The sequence below is a fragment of the Pongo pygmaeus genome, chromosome 4, assembly GCF_028885625.2.
Source record: "Pongo pygmaeus isolate AG05252 chromosome 4, NHGRI_mPonPyg2-v2.0_pri, whole genome shotgun sequence".
In the NCBI taxonomy this organism is placed as follows: Eukaryota; Metazoa; Chordata; class Mammalia; order Primates; family Hominidae; genus Pongo; species Pongo pygmaeus.
This window is the reverse complement of record NC_072377.2, coordinates 182,852,561-182,870,199: the sequence shown is the minus strand read 5'-3', so window position 1 is coordinate 182,870,199 and position 17,639 is coordinate 182,852,561. Positions and strand designations below refer to the sequence as shown.

The window sequence follows — 17,639 nt, the reverse complement described above, 5'->3', positions numbered from 1 at the left end:
TGGGCGGGTTCCCCAACCGGCAGAAGAGGCGTCGGCCTCGCACTCAACCCAGCGCCCGGCTCCCGGGTCAGAAGCCCCAAGCAGTTACGCCTACAGCGCTGCCCGCCCTGCTCAGTGAGGGCGGCGCGGGGGCCGTGAGGGGCAGTGGCTGGGCTAGGTGCGCACCGGGCTCGGCGGGGCTTTGGAGCAGGGTCTTAGAAAGGATGACGAGGAGTTTGCCTGTCGTTTGCATGTTAATGCGGGTGAAACTCCCAGTAGGCGCTGCTGTCCAGGGAAAATGATGAGCTTTTTCCTCCCTCCAGTTTTGGTTAATGAGAAAAAAAGATTAGAAACTTCAAGTAGGACTGTGAACAGGCTTAGGGATCCTGGACAGAGCCTAGAAATCTCAGGAGAACTGAGAGCTCTTGAAATATCAAGTGATGCTTAAAAAAAAGAAAACTCCAGGCCGGGCGCGGCGGCTCACGCCTGTAATCCCAGCACTTTGGGAGGCCGAGGCCGGCGGATCAGGAGGTCAGGAGATCGAGACCATCCTGACTAACACGGTGAAACCCCATCTCTACTAAAAATACAAAAAATTAGCCGGGCGTGGTGGCGGGTGCCTGTAGTCCCAGCTACTCGGGAGGCTGAGGCAGGAGAATGGCGTGAACCCGGGAGGCGGAGCTCAGAGTGAGCCGAGACGGCGCCACTGCACTCCAGCCTGGGAGACAGAGCGACACTCCGTCTCAAAAAAAAAAAAAAAAAAAAGAAAAGGAAAGATAGAAAACTCCGGACCCGGCGGCTCACGCCTGTAATCCCAGCACTTTGGGAGGCTGAGACGGGCGGAACATAAGGTCAGGAGTTCGAGACCAGCCTGTCCAATATGGTGAAACCCCGTCTGTACTGAAAATACAAAAATTAGCCGGGAATGGTGGCGGGCACCTGTAGTCCAATGGTCCCAGCTACTCGGGAGACTGAGGCAGGAGAATCGTTTGAACCCGAGAGGCGGAGGTTGCAGTGAGCCGAGATTGCGCCATTGCACTCCAGCCTAGGCGACAGAGCGAGACTCCGTCTCAAAAAAAAAAAAAAAAAAAGAAAAGAAAACTCCTTTCCTGTCCCAGCCTTGCTGGTCCCCTTAGCTCGAACTTAATCTGCCCACTGGGTATTCAACAGAATTCAATTCTGCGGAGGAGGGGGTCCAGCGCTACCCTGCCGCCCTGTGTTGGTCGCTGTCCTGGGGAACGGGTGAAGGGGAGAAGATGGAAGCTGCCCATCTGCCCTAAGGAGGAAGGGTGAGGGTTAGGAAGGAGGAGAGAACAGGCACTGACCCCAAACTCAGGTCCAGACTGAATTTTCTTTTTCTTTTTTCTTTTTTTGAGATGAAGTCTTGCTCTGTTGCCCCGGCTGGAGTGCAGTGGTGTGATCTCGGCTCACTGCAACCTCCACCTCCAAGCTTTGAGCGATTGTCCTGCCTCAGCTCCATGAGTAACTGAGATTACAGGCATGCTCCACCATGCCCAGCTAATTTTTGTATTTTTAGTAGAGATGGGATTTTGCCATGTTGGCCAGGCTGGTCCCAAACTCCTGACCTCAGGTGATCTGCCCACCACAGCCTCCCAAATTGCTGGGATTACAGGCATGAACCACCGCACCCGGCCCCAGATTGAATTTTCTATCCCAGACCCCCTGCTCTGGAGGGAAAGAGTAGAGAAGTCCCCACTCCTCCTCAGGCCTCAGCTGGGACTAGGAACAGCCCTGGAGAAAAAGCCAGGTGTCTGTGTTGCCAACTTCTGCTCCCTTTTTGGTTGGGCCTCATTCCAGGCCATCCGCCCCTTGAATCCTCCATGCCTCCCCCTCCTCCCCTTTGCACTTTTTTTTTTTTTTTTTTTTCAGAATAGAGAGGTGGTTTCCCTATGTTGCCCAAGCTGGTTGAGAACTCTTGACCTCAAGAGATCCTCTCCCTCTCAGCCTTTGGAAGTATTGGGATTACAGGAGTGAGCCACCATGCCTTGCCCTGTTTTCTTTCTTTCTTTTTTTTTTTTGAGACAGAGTCTCGCTCTGTCGCCAGGCTGGAGTGCTGGAGGGCAGTGGCGCAATCTCGGCTCACTGCAACCTCTGCCTCCCGGGTTCAAGTGATTCTCCTACCTCAGCCTCCCGGGTAGCTGGGACTACAGGTGCTCGCCACCACGCCCGGCTAATTTTTCATATTTTTAGTAGAGATGGGGTTTCACCATGCTGGCCAGGCTGGTCTTGAACTCCTGACCTCGTGATCCGCCCACTTCGGCCTCCCAAAGTGCCGGGACTACAGGCGTGAGCCACTGCGCCTGGCCGACCTGTTATCTTTATAGCACTTGAAATTATCTTGCGTGTTTATTTGTTCATTCTGTCTTCTGGCCCCCACTCCCATCACCCTCTTTGGGGCCAGGCATGGTGGCTCATGCCTGTAATCCCAGCACTTTAGCAGGCTGAGGAGGGAGGAATGCTTGTGCCTAGGAGTTCTAGACCAGTCTGGACAACATAGGAAGACCCTGTCTCTACAAATAATACAAGAATTAGCCGGGTATAGTGGTGCACATCTGTAGTCCCAGCTACTTGGGAGGCTGAGATGGGAGGCTGCCTAGGAGGTCGAAGCTGCAGTGAGCAGTGATCGCGCCACTGCACTCCAGCCTGGATATCAGAGTGTGAGAGACCCTGTCTCAAAAACAAACAAACATGGGCCAGGCGTGGTGGCTCATGTCTGTCATCCCAGTACTTTGGGAGGCCGAGGCGGGTGGATAATTTGAGGTCAGGAATTCAAGACCAGCCATGGTGAAACCCCGTCTCTACTAAAAATACAAAAAAAAAAAAAAAAAAAAAAAATTAGCCAGGCATAGTGGCAGGCACCTGTAATCCCAGCTACTTTGGAGGCTGAGGCAGGAGAATCGCTTGAGCCTGGGAGGCGGAGGTTGCGGTGAGCCAAGATTGTGTCACTGCACTCCAGCCTGGGCAACAGAGTAAGACCCTGTCTCAAAACAAAACAAAAACAACTCCACTGGCCCTACGTTTTGCCTTCATCACTGCGTTATCGCCAACACCACAAGCTTTGCACAGGAGGTACTCTGAGATACTCAAGAAGCCAGTGTCCTCCACGTACACATAAGGAAACTGCGGCTCAAAAACCTTATGATATATAGCAGGGGAGAAGGCCCACAGCAGGACTGTGTGCCCACAGGGGCGTCGGGACGTCGGGAGGGCGGATCCCAGAGATGCCTGCCCAAGCATGAGGAGCCTGGGTGGCCCTGGCCCAAACGGAAGCCATAGGGGTGGAGAGTTGATTGAACCTTGCCTGGGGCCAAGGGCCCAAGCCGCCTCCCAGCCAACCTGACCTCACAGGCTTTGGCAAATGCCCCAGGCTTCCCCACTTCCTCTCCGGGAGCCTTGGCCTGCCTCACAGCCAAGAAGGATGTGAGCAAAGTTGAGGTTCTCCCCCAGTATGTGGCCATCCTTGCATCTTGGTGTTATTTTCAAGTGTGCACCAAGTTGTATTAGTTGATTTTGCCCATCTGTCCCCGTAGGGATTGTGTGTTTTTTGTTAGGGATGGGGAGGATTCCTTCAAAGCAATCAATTCTCCCATTAATTCAGTAATCATCGAATTCACTTTTTGCCAGCATAGAAGTTTTAAACATTCCCTGTATTCTCCGAAGCTTCAATAATTTGAGTCTCTGGAATAAAATTAACAGTAGACAGATTAATAGGAGAAAAGGCATGCAAATTTATTACATACATGCACAGGAGTCCCACAAAATGTGAGACTCTAGTAAGGGCCAGACTGATGAAGTCTAAATAGCATTTGAGCTCCAAAAACTGGGGCCTGAGGTTTCTGGGAGGAGGTGGCGGCAGATGCTAGGAGGTTGAGGGGAGGAAATGCATGGCAAACAAAGGCTGTCTTGTCATGAAGATAAAACCTCTCAAGTAGCCCAGTCCTCAGAAGAGATGGTATCACCTTCAGTATCCTCTCCAGTGAGTTAATCGTACATGTTTTATGAGATGCTAGGGAAAGGGCTCAAGACAATGGCATTCCTTCTGCAGGAACTTCCCTTAGAAACAAAAGAGAACTTCAGAGAAGTCCCCTCCCTGCGCTTCAGGAGGGTTTTGGGAGGAAAGAGGAGTGAGCTATGGTAAGAGACTTTAGTTCAAAGCATTCAGCCTCCCACAGCTCCATACTTTGGGGTATCATTTTCTGAGCCCCGACACCAATTTCCTAGGATAGGATTTTTAAAATTTAACTCAATAAATGCAGGGGTGGGCCAAGCGCAGTGGCCCACGCCCATAATCCGAGCACTTTGGGAGGCTGAGGCGGGTGGATCACGAGGTTAGGAGATCAAGACCATCCTGGCTAACATGGTGAAACCCTGTCTCTACTAAAAATACAAAAAATTAGCCAGGCGTGGTGGCAGGCGCCTGTAGTCTCAGCTACTCAGGAGGCTGAGGCAGGAGAACTGCTTGAACCCGGGAGGCGGAGGTTGCAGTGAGCCGAGATCACGCCACTGCACTCCTGGGCGACACAGTGAGACTCCATCTCAAAAAAATAAAATAAAATAAAATAATAAAATAAATGCAGGGGTGGCGCACAGTATGACTTCTTTCCCAAAATTTTTATCCAGTTATCCCAGCACCGCTTGTTAAAGAATCCTTCCTTACCCTTATTTTGAAGTCCTTTATTGTGTAAGATTTTCTACAGAATAGAATCTATTTCTGACTCTTCATTCTTTCCATGAGGTGTAGATTATTTTTACACCAATGTCATATTTTTCTTGCTACTTTGTAATCTGTTCTAATATTACATATTAGAGCAAAGGAATTAAACGCCGCTCACAAAAAAGGAAAGAGAAAAAACCCCATACGGTTATTGTGAAAGCAGATCGGTGTTGCAGGGGCGGGGGTGGGGCAGGGGGTGGACTAGAGGGCCACAGGAGATGGCTGGGGGGTGACAGAACTCTATCTTCATTGTTGGGTTCGTTATATAATTCTGCATTTGCCAAAACTCTAAGTAGGCCCAGAGCAAAATGAAACCATGAGACCCACCTCCTGGACGGATGAGTGAGCCAGCTGGGAACTCCCATGGCCCTCCAGCCTCTCCTCGCGTGACATAATCACTTTTGCTTTTGCTGCAAGAAGCATCATTCTTTTTCTTTTCTGAATCCAATATGGATGCCTAAGCCCCCACCTGCCAAGGGGGATGGGTTATCAATATCTGAACCGTCACTGCAGGGCCTGCACCCTCTTTGCAGAAACCTCAACACCTACATCCCCTGAGTCTCGGAGGAATGTACCCAACCTCCCAGACAGGCTTCCTCTGCCTGCTCCACGCTCTGCCGACCCATGCCACCGTGGAGGCCCCTCTGTTGTCCCTAGTTCTGTCTGAGCACTTCTGGATTCTCTTCTGTTCTCTTTTCCACCTGCCTGGCCCCAGTCACTATTTGGAGCGGCCTTCACTACTTCTGACACGTGTGGTCTCCCTCCCCCACACACAGGTAAGCCCTATCAGGGCAGGGGACCGAGGGCCTTGGCCACCTTGGCTTCCTCACCTGAGAGGGCCCCAAATACATCACTGGAATGAATGGCAGCTGCCCCCGGAGTCCCTGTGCTTGGCACAGACCTGGTGCCCACGGATGGTGAACGAACATTCAGAGTAAGTCTTCCCCATCCATACCACCCCAAGCTCAAACCCATTCTAGTATGGGGGGGCTCTGGTTGCTCCTGACTCCACATCCCACCAGTGCCTTCTGGAGCTGCGGTGAAGACACCACCCTACCCTGGCAATGCCCGCAGCTCAAAGGAGACAGAGGCAAACCAACAATTACAGCAGCACGGAAAGAGCTGACGGAGATTGGCATGGGGGCTGTGGGCGCAGGGAGGAGGGAGTGCCCAGGCAGGGGAGGCAGTGAGTTCAGGGAAGGTTTCTCAGAGCACTGAAGGGCTCTGCCTACAGGATGAGGGCTCAGAGGGCTACAAGGGCTTGCCAAGGTAAGAAGGAGGCACCACTATCAGTGACTAGAGGACACTAGTGTGTCAGAAGCCTGAAGGGATGGACCAAAAGGCCCAGGGAGCTGCTGGAAGGGATGACACTGAGTGAAGGACTGGAGGCCCCAGAGGCAGGGAGCCCAGCACCAGGAGGCAGCCACCTTCTGCAGAGCAGGCTGCCCGGACCAAGCCTGCTGGGGCCGGGGGGGCTGCACAGAAGGCTAAGCCAGGGCAGCTGGGAAGCTGAGGCCCCGCCAGCAGGAGGGAGGGGCTGCCCTGAGGTGGTAACCACTACAGTGACACCTGTGATCAGTGACACCTGTGGTCGGTTGGCCCCAGAGCCACCCAGCCGGCTGGGGGACCCAGGAACTGGTTTGTCCAGCCTGGATGAGCTGACGGGGATCCAGCTCCGAGACGCCCCAGGTTCAGGTTCAGCTCTCGTGCCCTCCCCCTACATCTGGGCCTGGCTTTGGTTTCTGGCACGGCTGCCAAGTTTTGGTACCTCCCACCCACTCCCCACTGGCTGTACTGGCCAGCCCAGCTCCCTAATTGCTGGGTGGGGAACTGTTCTGCAGAGCTGGTATACCGAGGTGGACCCTGGCACCAGCTGTGTGGGCCCCTGGCCTGACGGTCCCCTGGCCATGGAGGCTGTGATCAAGGCATCTGGCCAGCACCTGGCTCTGAGGGGCCCTCTGGAGGAGCCACTGTCCCAGAGATTTCCATTTGGGGTTTGGAGGAGTTTGTGAAATGGGAATGGGTACCAAGGGGGTGTGTAGATGATTGGCCTGCCTGACCTGGGCACTCCCCCTTTCCCTCCTCAGGCAGACAGGAGCTCAGGTGTGGGCCTGCATGGGTCTCAGATAGGCCTAGGGGATCTGTCTGGGACACAGGCTCCACCCAAGCCTGGCCAGTGCCAAGACAGACTGGGGCTGACAGGAAGGAATGGGGTAGAGGGTGGGGCCAAGAAGGGGCCTGCACTGTCTCCAACCCAGACACTGGCTTTTGGAGGCCAGGCTCCCAAACACACCCCCTCGGACACACCCACCACCCGCAAGCACATCTTTACACACATCTGCCACTTACATGGCCATAAACACACCATCCCCACAGCAGACAGTGCACACGCCTCACTCTCTGCCCTGAAAAGGGGGGCCCCCCAGCTCATGCCTCACACCCGTCCCCTGACATCCATGTGCACTAACTCCACTTCACAACCAGGACCCACCTGTGGGGCCTGAGGGGCTGCCAGGCATGGCCAGGGTAGCCAAAGGGAGTGACCTGTGGCTCTCTGCAGACAACTTCTCAGAAGTTCCGAGCTGCCCTGTCAGGGAAGGGACTGGTGAGCTGACATCGGTGTGCAGGGCCCTCTGGGGTAGGAGCTCATCTAATTCAGCCTGTGCCCCCACACTCAAGAGGGCCCAGCACAGCACCTGGCGCACAGTAAGCATGCAATGCACGGCAGCCAGTCCAACAATGAGCGCGTAAGGAAGCTGAGCTTCCCTCAAAGGAAGGGAGAGACGCCACTCACACAGCCAGACTGAACCTGTGTTCCAGGCCAGGCACCCAGCGGGGGAGCAAAGGCCCAGAGGGCAAGCCAGGCCTCTGAGAGATCAAAGGCAGGTGTGGGTTTTAGGGACCAGCCTTAGCTGAGAGCAGGGATCTGGGAGGACTGACCGTCCTGGAGCCCAGCGCAGGACACAGGCAAGGCGGGGTGGGGAATGCTTCCTCCTGGGAGAGCTTTCCAGAATGTAAATCAATCATATTTCACCCCTACTTAATAATGCCCCAGAGCCCCGTTGCTGATGGGGAAATGTTCCCATTCGTTGCTGTGGTAAAGGCTCTTTACCAAGAAACTCATAAGCTTGCCCACCTCCTCTCCTGCACCTTCCTACGAACAGGGAATGAGGCAGAGCACTTCTAAGGCCCCCCCACTCCTATGGAGGGAGGGAGGGAGACAGGAGGCGGGTGCCGGGAGGGGCATGGTCTGAGCCTGTGGATCCTCCTGGGGCCCAGCCTTCCCACCAAGAAGACATTTCATGTTCTCAAAATGCCTTGGTTGACTTGCCCTTTGTTTTCTTGGCATTCGCTGGTATTGTTCCTTCTGAAAACTCCACTGGTGCTAAAGAAAGGAATTTCAGCCCACACGGCAGTTAAGGAACTGTGTGGGGCTGAGGCAAGGAGTAGGATTCCTCTGCTCCCAACACATGCCCAGTGGCCATGCAGACAGGTGCAGGGGACACCCTCCCACTGACCACTGGCCATGGGAGGAGCTACTGCCCAGGTCAACAGCCTCAATCCCGACCATCCATCATCCTCTGGTCACAGGCTCAGCGTATTCTGAGCCTCTGGTAGAAAACGTGGTTTTATTCTGGGGGAAGCCAATGTTCCCACCCCAGCCTCCTTCTCTGGAGGAAGGCCCCAGCCCAGGTCTCCAGCCTCCCTCCCTCTGACCTGCCCTTCCGGACCTTGGGGCTGGTGATCCCCCAGCCTCCTTCTCTGGACCACATCCACTCCAGGAAGCAGGGCTGGGCCCTGCCTAGGTGCTCCTCTGCCAGGAGGGCCTTGTCCTGGCTCCTGCCAAGGCACCCTACCCAGCCCACGGCCCCACTGGATCCCTCCTCTCCTTGCACCTCCCCAGCCCTGGGCTGGCCTCTGCAGGTTCCACCCCAACCAGTGCAAGGGAAGGCTGAGCCGGCCGTCTCAGGGCACCTTCTGACAGTGTTTCTGCTGTCAGCTCGCTCTGCTGGCCTCAGATCTTGGAGGACTCGAGCCGGGGACTCCAGGGTGTGGGGGGCTCCCGCAGTGCCCGCAGTTCCTGCTCCAGTGCCTGGTTGCGGCGGTACATGTCCATGTACCCTCCCTGGATCTCCCGCTGGTAGCGCAGCACGCGCTCCTTCTCCTCCTGCCAAGTCCGCCGCTCCTGCTCAAAGCGCAGCGCCTGCTCCTGGCCCCGAAGTCGCTCCTGCAGCAGCTCAGCCCGCAGCTGCTCAGCACTGTCTCTGGCCTCGCTGCCTCCTGCCTCCCCCAACAGGCCCCTGCTCTTGCAGTCATCAGTCTCACAGCTGCCTGGGGCTTCTTCCCGAGGGGCCTGCTCCTGCAGGCTGCGCACAGCCTCGCGCAGCTGGACCAGCTCTGCGTCCTGAGCCTGGGCTTGTGCCCGGCTGCCCCGAAGTTGTGTCTTCAGACTGAAGATCTCCGCCAGCTTCTGGGCCAGTTCCGCCTGGGCTTCACGCAGCTGCTGCTTCAAGAGGCTAATCTCTGCTGTCTTCTGGCACACCTGGGGGATGGGGAGGACGCAAGCAAAGTAGGGTGTGGGGAGCCGGTTTGGGAGGGGGCAGGCAGAGGAAGGGACCGGCAATGGAGATGGGAGAGTCTCGGAGCCCTCTGTCATCTCTCACCTCCCATCGGGCTTCCTCCTCTGGTCGTGCACTGGGGTCAGCCTCTGGGAGGGTGCCGGGGGCCCGAGGCTCTGGAGCAAGGCCCTGCTGAGCCCGCAGCTCCTTGCGCAGGCGCCGCTGCTCCTGCTGAGCCATAAACAGCTGCAGCTGGAGGTTGCGCTCGCTGCGCTCAGCCTTTTGGGTCACCTCGTGCAGCCGCTCCACATACAGGCGCTTCAGCTCAGCCAGCCACAGCCGCTGGCGCTCCTCCAGCACCTGTCAAGGGGAAGAGATGCATCCACCGTGGCCCTGCCCCCTAGAGGCGACTCAGAGCTCCACCCGATACTCCAGCCACTGATCATATCCTGTGCTCCTACACCACAGGACCCAGCCACACATGCGCTTTAACCCGGGATGTCCTCCAGGGTGAGGTGTCCCCATCACATGGCCCTCCCAAGGAGCCTCTCTCCTTCCTTCCCACACAACTCCCAGGCAAGGACCCCCAGTGACATGACATCCCCACCACCTGGGATGCAGAGGAAGGAAGCCCAGCCAGCTCCCCCTTTCTTGCTCTCTTGTGTCCACGGCCACGTGGGTGAGCTGGCTGGGGCCCCTCTCTCTGGCCTGTACCCCAGTGCTGAGGCACAGAACAGGACTCCAGGGCAGGGGCTCCCTCACCTGCGTGAACGGGTTGGAGCCGTCCTCATCGCCAAGGCCCCTCTTGAGCTCCTCACAGGTCTCGGGCAGCACGGCTCCCATCTCCTCGGCAGAGGAGCAGGAGAACTCGTAGGGGGGTGGTGGCTCGGGCAGGCAGCTCAGCACAGCTGGTGGGCCAGCCTCCTTGGGTCCTCGAGAGGCCCGGTCCAGGGAGCCCCCGAGATGGTTAAGGTGGCCAAGGGAGGAGCTGAAGGGGCTAGGGCCAGTACCAGGACTGCGACCAAAACTACCCCCACTGGAGGAGTCGGACAGGCTGGGCTCGGGCTCACGGCCGCCCTCATCTAGGCTGAGGGCGTGCAGCAGCTGTGCCTGGGCCTGGCTGGCCCGGGGCCCGGGGCTCAGGGGCGGGTGGCAGGCCAGCGTGTGCAGGCTGCCATTGCTGCGCCACAGCTTCTGGCCTTTGTGGGACGCCAGGCTTTGCATGGATAGGAAGCCTTTCCCGTTGCCCGCTGTAGGCTTGAACACTGAGGGGCGAATGCGGCACTGCCAGGAAGAGAGGGCAGAGAGGGCAGGTGTGAGACCTGGGCAGCTGCCTGCTCTACCTCCTGATGCTCCCACAGCCCCTGAGGGATCCTCTTTGAGACCGCGGGGCACGTGCCACCAGGCCGCAGTGAACAAACCTCAGGCCAGCCCGTAGCATGATTTTCGTATCTCAGCATGCCCTGTCCCCACCCCATCCCAACATCAGGGTCTCCAAGGAGACCCCACCCTCCCCACACCTTGTAAGGGGCATGAGCAAAGGTGCACCTTGTCGAAGCGACCCCGCTCTGGCAGTGAGGTCTTGCTGAAGTCACCCGCGCGAGGATGTTCCCGGTAGTAGAGGGTGGCATAGTCGGCAGGCTCGTTCCGAGGGGCCCGCTTGGTGTTCTTGGTGCTCTTGCCGTCCTTCTTGGGGAGGTGCAGGTAGCTGAGAAACTCACGCTGGCCCAAGCCCTTCCGGAGGAGCCCATCAGGCTGGCGGGAGCCCCGAGACCCGGCAAGTGCCGCCCGCAGCTCTTCAGGGGAGAAATCCTGCCGTTCCAACAGGCTGCCCACGCTGCCCATGGCAATGCCAGCAGGGCCTGGGGCTGTGGCCATGAAGTTTCAACAGGGTACAGGCAGCTGCTTCTAGGAATTGGGAGGCTCCATTAGGGGCAGGTGAGCACTGGCTGCCCAACTTCCCTGGGGCCTGAAAACAAGGCACTTGCTCCCTGTAGCTCCCCACAACCTAGCCCAGGCCCAGGTAAGGCAGATGTGGGTCCAAGAGAGAACCCCGGGACAGGATCCCTAGACTGGCAAGAGAAAGAAGTACAAGCCCCAAAGCCACCTGCCCATCTGTTACTTGCTGGAATGAGTCTAAGGAAGAGCAATGGTGCCCCAGCCATGCACCAAAGGGCCAGCTCCGCCTAGAGGCCTGTGTGGGATTCAGAAGTACCGGGAGGGGATAGGCCTGGAAGCAGCAGGACAGGAGCCGTCCTCCCAGCACTGGGCCCACACAGGGCGAAGGAAGACAAACTTGGCCGGGCACGGTGGCTCACGGCTGTAATCCCAGCACTTTGGGAGGCTAAGGCAGGTGGATCACAAGGTCAGGAACCGCAGACCATCGTGGCTAACACTGTGAAACCTCGTTTCTACTAAAAATACAAAAAATTAGCCGGGCATGGTGGTGGGCGCCTGTAGTCCCAGCTACTTGGGAGGCTGAGGCAGGAGAATGGCATGAACTCGGGAGGCGGAGCTTGCAGTGAGCTGAGATCGCGCCACTGCGCTCCAGCCTGGGCAACAGAGGGAGACTCCATCTCAAAAAAAAAAAAAAGAAAACTTGGCCTGGCTGAACCTCACCTTGCTTATCCTCCTGCCATGTTCCCCACCAAATCTGTGGAGTGGGGAGAAGGCACAGAGACCCAAGGCCAGTGAGACCCTCCTTCCCATGGGAGAGGGGTAACCCCTGCAGCCCCTCTTCCTGCAAAGGGTCAAAGCTCCCCAAGGGAAACATCTGGCATCGCGGGTGGGGGGGCGGGGGTTGGGGGCTACAGTGGGAGGGATACAAACAGGAAGGGCCCAAAAGGAGGAAGGATGACGTGAACAATGGCCACAGTTTCCGGGACAGGTGTTCCCATCTGGGCAGTGGTGGGTGGAGGAGGGAAGGGGCAGCTGAACTCACGCCAGCCCCTGCACATGCTCTTATTCCAAAGCCCACCACCTGGCAGGGTGGGTCCCAAATCCTAACCCTGGCGGAACCAATCGGTGTGTGACCCCGGCCAAGCTACTAACCTCAGTGAGCCTGGACTTCCACACACATGCCCTGGCGAAGATAACACTTATCACTGGGATGCTGGGAGGATGGGGTGGGATAACATGACAGAGCACCCAGTCCAGGGCCTGGGCCACAGCTAGGGTCAACAGGCTGGCTGGAGCTGAGCTCAGCCAGGCACACAAACATCACCAAGGGACTAGGCTGACGGACCACCTTCCACCTGTGCTGGGCCACACGCTCTGGAGGCAGGGCTGGTACCTAGTCCCCTGGGGATCCTCTGCACAGCCCAGTGCCCAGCATGGAGCGGGCGTGCAGAAAGGTCTGGCCGAGTGAACGAATGCCACCTTCTCTGCCTCCCACCCCTGAGCAGCTGCTCCCATTCTCGAACAGAAGCCCAGCAGGCCGGCTGCAGCTGTGAGTCCCCTACTACCACCCACGCTTCCGGGCACCCACTCCTGCCCCCGAACAATGGTCGTTAGGAGGTTCCATCTTCCTCAACCATTTCCAGGTTTTGTGTTTGTGGAAGACAAAGCTCTCCGGGAGGGGGACCTGCCCCAAACCCACAGCCTCACCTCACCCTGTGCAAAAATGACCTCAGCTCTCCCCTCAACAACCCCCAGACCCAGGATGGGGCGAATCCGGGTTTGCACACCCCACCCAGCCCAGCCCCTGAGAACACACGTTGCAGGCCACATAGGGGATGCATCCAGGTAAGGAATCACAGGGGCTGGGTTCCTACAGCGACTCAGCCCTGCATACGGGTCCTGCTGAGTCCTGTGACAGAGTTATTGTCCTTTCCTTTTTTTTTTTTTTTTTTGAGACAGGGTCTTGCTCTTCACTCTGTCACCCAGGCTGGACTACAGTAGCACAACCATGGCTCACTGCAGCCTCGAACTCCTAGGATCAAGCCATCTTCCCACTTCAGCCTCCTGAGTAGCTAAAAACACAGGTGCGTGACACTGTGCCCAACTATTGACCCTTCTTAAAGGTCAGTGGGGCTCAGAAAGGTGAAGTGACTTGCCCAAGGTCATAGCTGGTCACGGCTGCCCAATGTCTAGTGGGGACCTAGGATGCACCACCTACAGCCAAAAGTATTAGAATGGAAGCATCCTGCCTCCTCGTCTGATACTTCCTTGCCACGACAAGCCCATCCAGCCAGAGATGTGGTTTGTCCACGAGCACACTCAACTCCTGTTGCTGCTTCTTGGGGAGGGGACAGCAGAGACCTGCTCTCCAGCCTGCCCTCACTCTCTCCAGGGGACCCCAGACACAAATGCTCCGCCTTTTGCCATGCCTCAGTTTCTGCATCTCTGAAGTGGGAAAGGGCCGGGCATGGTGGCTCACACCTGTAATCCCAGCACTTTGGGAGGCTGAGGCAGGAGGATCACTTGAGCCCAGGAGTTTGAAACCACCCTTAGCAACGTAGCGAAACCCCATCTCTATTTATTTTAAAAAAGGAAAAAAAAAAATGAAGTGGGAAAGACTCTGCCTGCCCGGCTTTCCTCAAAGGATTATTGACAGTCAGAGATGGAGGGGAAAGGGCTTATGAAATGTAAGCCCTGTGTGGCCCTGGGGGCGGAGACGTTGGCAGCAGTGCCAAATACGCCCACCTCACCGCAAATGCACACTGCCTCAGCTTCCCGTGGGCAGATGCTCACTTCCTGTCTCGAGGAGAGATAACCGACCCCCCAGGTTCCCCACGAGGCATCTCAGGTCCAGGGAGAGTCCCTGAGCTAGAGGTAGCCACCGGCCGCAACAGTGCGTACAACCACACACACCACAGTGTGCCACGTGTCAGCCCCACCCAGCAGCACAGAGAGCCCATGTTAGAGGACACGGTGCGGACAGTCACGTCCAGCAGCAAACACAATCATACAGCTGTGCACAAGGTCACCCACAGCACTGAGCACCTTCCAGGACACACTGACAAAGCAGGAGCAGCCCAGTGGCATGATGACCCAGTGTCCTTCCCAGCCCCCAGGCTAGTGAAGGAGCAGCAGACAGCCCCTTCCCTTTGTCTCTCCTTAGGCCCCCCACCGTCCCCACTGTGCCCCTCCTGGCTGACTTCTCTGACTGGATTATCAGCTCCCCCAGCAGGGCGGAGGCCCCCAGCTTTCAGGACGCTCCTCCCTGCCTATGTCACAGAGTGGGGACAGTCTCTTTTCCTAAAGGGGTCCATCCTACCTCCACCCCCTCCCCCAACACACACATTCCTTCCTTCCTGTTGCTTGGAAGCCCAGGGATTGCCTGCTCAGGGCAGGGCAGCTGTGCAGGCTGGAGGGGATTTGGTGGGGGAGGAGGGAGGGAGGACAGCAAGTGCCTTGCAGCCTCACTGGAACATCAGAGCAAAAAGCCGGGGCCCCTGCACGGGTCGTGGAGAGAAGGGTGGGGACAAGCCAAGTGCCTGGGCTTCCCTGCCCTGGGAGTGGCAAACCCCCAACCACCCAGCTGGCTAGATTTGGGCTGGGACACTCAAGCCACATTCTCCACAGGTCCTGGCTAGCCCCATTAAGGCCTCTCCACTCCTGTTTCCTGCCACCAGTCCCCTCACCCCTCTCCAGTCCCCAGGATTAGCAGGCAGCACTGGAATCTCTGAACACGGAGAGGAATCTCTTTCGGACCAATCCTTGGTGGAGATGGAAGACACAGCTGCCCTGGCCAGGAAGCAAAGAAGGAGAGGACGTGCTTTCTTTGAGGGGGGTGTCCCGGAGCCTGTTGGTGCCCTTTTGGATCACGCCAAAGGGCACTATCACATCCTCACAAGACACACAGGAGATGAGTTCTGTCATCCCCCGCTTCACAAGAGGAAACTGAGGTTCAGAAAGTGAAGTAATGCGGTTAAGGTCATGTTCAGCCGCAGGGGAGAAAGCACACAGGTTCCAGGATTAGAAGTCCTCTCGGATCCCATCTTGCATCTCCTCTGGGTTGGGACATTCCAGTCCCCACATGGGCAGGAGTGCTGCCTGCCCTGGCTACAGTCAGCCCCTCCTGAGCCCTGACCCCAGGGAAAGGTCCCACCACCTGCTGGGGGATCAGCTCTGCTAAGGGGCGTGTCTGCAGCTGCCCCTAAGGAATGGGACTGGAATGTCCCAGCTCCAAAAGGGGCGGGGGGTAGTAGGCAAGGGGGGCCCAGAGAGGGGCTGGGAGAGGCTGGCCCACCCCATCCCCTCTGTGACAGACACTTGAGGCAGAGACCAGGGGCTAAAGCCTGCGGAAGTGGTGCTTAGTATCACTATATAGTGCTTCACGGCTGCACCGCAGTGTACAGTTTTTTCTCAGCCCTTCTATTTCATTATCTCATTTCATCTCCACAGCGGCCTCGTGGGGGCAAACAGGACAGTAATTACCCTCACTGCATTTTACAGATCGGGAAACTGAGGCCTAGGAATGCGAGGTGAGTTGTCCAAGATCCCACAGTGAGAAGCAATCTCAACTCCCTGGGCAAGGTCCTCTCTACCTCAGCAGGTTGTCCTAAGCCAGGGGTCACGGGTTCCCCTCCATGGGCACACACTGCTGTGTATGTATTGCATGTATGTCTGCCCAGCCCTCCACGCCTGTTTCTCCCAAGGACACCTGCAACCAGGCTGCTCTGCACTGCGGTCCACCAGGCCTGGAATCCCTCCTGCTGCCCCCCAGGTCAGGAAGAAATAGAGGAAACCTGCCTCATGGGGACTCCCAGTGCCTATGCTAGCTCTAGAGGCGGTGGCAGAAGCAGGCTGGCCGCATTCATTCACAGTCTCGCACATGCACACCCACACGCTGCCAGCCGGTAGAGAAGCCCTGCCTGGGAGGGCCCTGGGAGGAGGCTGATAACCGCGCCCAGGATGGCCTCCTGCGTCCGCTCCCTCCCGAGGAGAGCCAGGCCCAATTTGTTCCTATGTAGTTGTGGTCGGGGGGTGGCCCAGTGGGAGACAACGGGTCTCAGTTCTCGTTCTGGATACAGCCAGGGCCCTGATTTCGGCTTGGCTCCAGGCCAGCCCTCACTTGGGCCAAAGGCTGTGGCCGGGACTGGACCGGGTGCTCTAGCGGTCAAGACCTAGGAATGTCCCCTACCCGCAGGCCCGCAGCTGCAGCCTGGTGGACCGGCAGGGGGTTGGGGGATAAAGGAGGTGTGGGAGGAGGCGAGAGATCTCATGGGCAAGTCAGAGGGGCAAACGAGGTTGCATCCCCACGGAATTTGTGTCAGGAAAGCAGGGGTGAAGGCGAGGGCTCCCCAGAGTTGCGGGAGGTCCCGGGGCTACCTGGGGGGCGGGGTGGGAGGCGCGTCTCCTCCTGGCCCCTCCCTGGGGCCTGCCGGGAGCGGCTGGGCAGGGGGGCGGAGGCCGAGGTCAGACGCCGGCGCCAAGGACGCCTGCCCCACCCAGCCGTGGCGCAGGGGTCCCGCGCGCTGCTCCGAGGAAAGCGCGTTTGCAGGGGTTGGGGAGAGCAAGGTAGCCTGCCACCTGCTCCTCCAGCGGAGCATCAGTGTCGGTCCCCGATCCGGTGCCTCGGTGACCGGGAGCAGGGGACACCTGGGCGCACGCCGCACCTTGCCACCCCCGCCCATCTCTCTCAGACGGGAGCCTCGGCCAGCGGGGCAGCAGCTTTGCCAAGGACGCCAGAAAACAAGACCTTGGCGACCCGCCCCACCCCTCCCCACCCCCCGAGTCCAGCCTGGGTCCCCAGCCCCTCGCGCGCCCCACTTACCATGGTGGCGACGCGCTCGCCGGCCCGCGGCTCCGTAGCCCTCGCGCGTCGCAGCTCCCTCGCGCGGATTTGAACCCTCCTGCAAGGCGCCGGCTCGGGCCGGGACTGCGAGCCGGGTCGGAGCGGCGGAGCGGCAGGCGCCGGGAAAACGCGGGCGGGCGGGCGGGCGCCGGCGCCGGAGCCGGATTGGCGAGGGAGGGACGCGCTCCGCGGCGCTCGATCGCCTGCCCCAAAGGCGGAGGGAAAACCCGGCCTGACTCACCGCCGCGCGGCGAGCCCACAGCCCGGCCCCGGCCCCCGGATGTGGGGGGCGGGGCCGCCTACCCGCGAGCCAACCTGGGCCCCGCCCGGCCCCGACCGCGCCCCCGGCCCTGACCCGCAGAGGCGCCGCACGGCGGTGGCGGGCGAAACCTGGGCCGGCTGCGCCTCGCGTCGCTGCCTCCCTGAGCGCCCTGGCTCGGACCGAGGGGTGGGCAGCCCCGAGCGCGGCCCACGCCCCAGAGGGCGCACAGCCCGCCCGCTCCTCCTCCTCCGCCGTTCGCCTCGCCCGCCTCCTCTAAGGAAGAGGCGCGTGAGGTCCCTCACCTCCCTGATTGTAGCCGCCTCTCCTCTCCGGAAAACCTGATTTCCCCCCTTTGGGGATGAA

At 58.4% G+C, this 17,639-nt stretch overlaps 1 protein-coding gene across 3 annotated transcripts; it reads right to left on the bottom strand.

Moving 5' to 3' along the window:
- Positions 1-4,658: 4,658 nt before the first annotated feature.
- N4BP3 (NEDD4 binding protein 3) lies at positions 4,659-17,429 on the bottom strand. Of its 3 annotated transcripts, XM_063665640.1 has the most exons (6): positions 17,370-17,429; positions 16,994-17,217; positions 10,822-11,181; positions 10,036-10,557; positions 9,379-9,633; positions 4,659-9,257 (listed from the first exon to the last, which is right to left on the bottom strand). In XM_063665640.1, the coding sequence occupies exons 3-6, from the start codon at positions 11,149-11,151 to the stop codon at positions 8,730-8,732; spliced, it is 1,635 nt and encodes a 544-aa protein (XP_063521710.1). In that variant the 5' UTR covers positions 11,152-11,181; positions 16,994-17,217; positions 17,370-17,429; the 3' UTR covers positions 4,659-8,729. The 3 variants fall into 3 exon arrangements, with proteins under 3 accessions (XP_063521710.1, XP_054343557.1, XP_054343558.1); XM_054487582.2 differs by lacking the exon at positions 17,370-17,429 and having other exon boundaries at positions 16,994-17,333; XM_054487583.2 differs by lacking the exon at positions 17,370-17,429 and having other exon boundaries at positions 10,822-11,178; positions 16,994-17,333.
- Between the last annotated feature and the right edge of the window lie 210 nt (positions 17,430-17,639).

What these genes read in the sequence shown, in the direction of transcription:
- N4BP3 (XM_063665640.1), bottom strand. Translation starts at nt 11,151, where the DNA reads ATGGCCACAGCCCCAGGCCCTGCTGGCATTGCCATGGGCAGCGTGGGC. An exon ending in AGCGGGGTCGCTTCGACAAG is followed by an intron (nt 10,558 to 10,821) that starts GTGCACCTTTGC and finishes TCTTCCTGGCAG; the next exon opens with TGCCGCATTCGCCCCTCAGT. An exon ending in AGGAGGAAGCCCGATGGGAG is followed by an intron (nt 9,258 to 9,378) that starts GTGAGAGATGAC and finishes CCCATCCCCCAG; the next exon opens with GTGTGCCAGAAGACAGCAGA.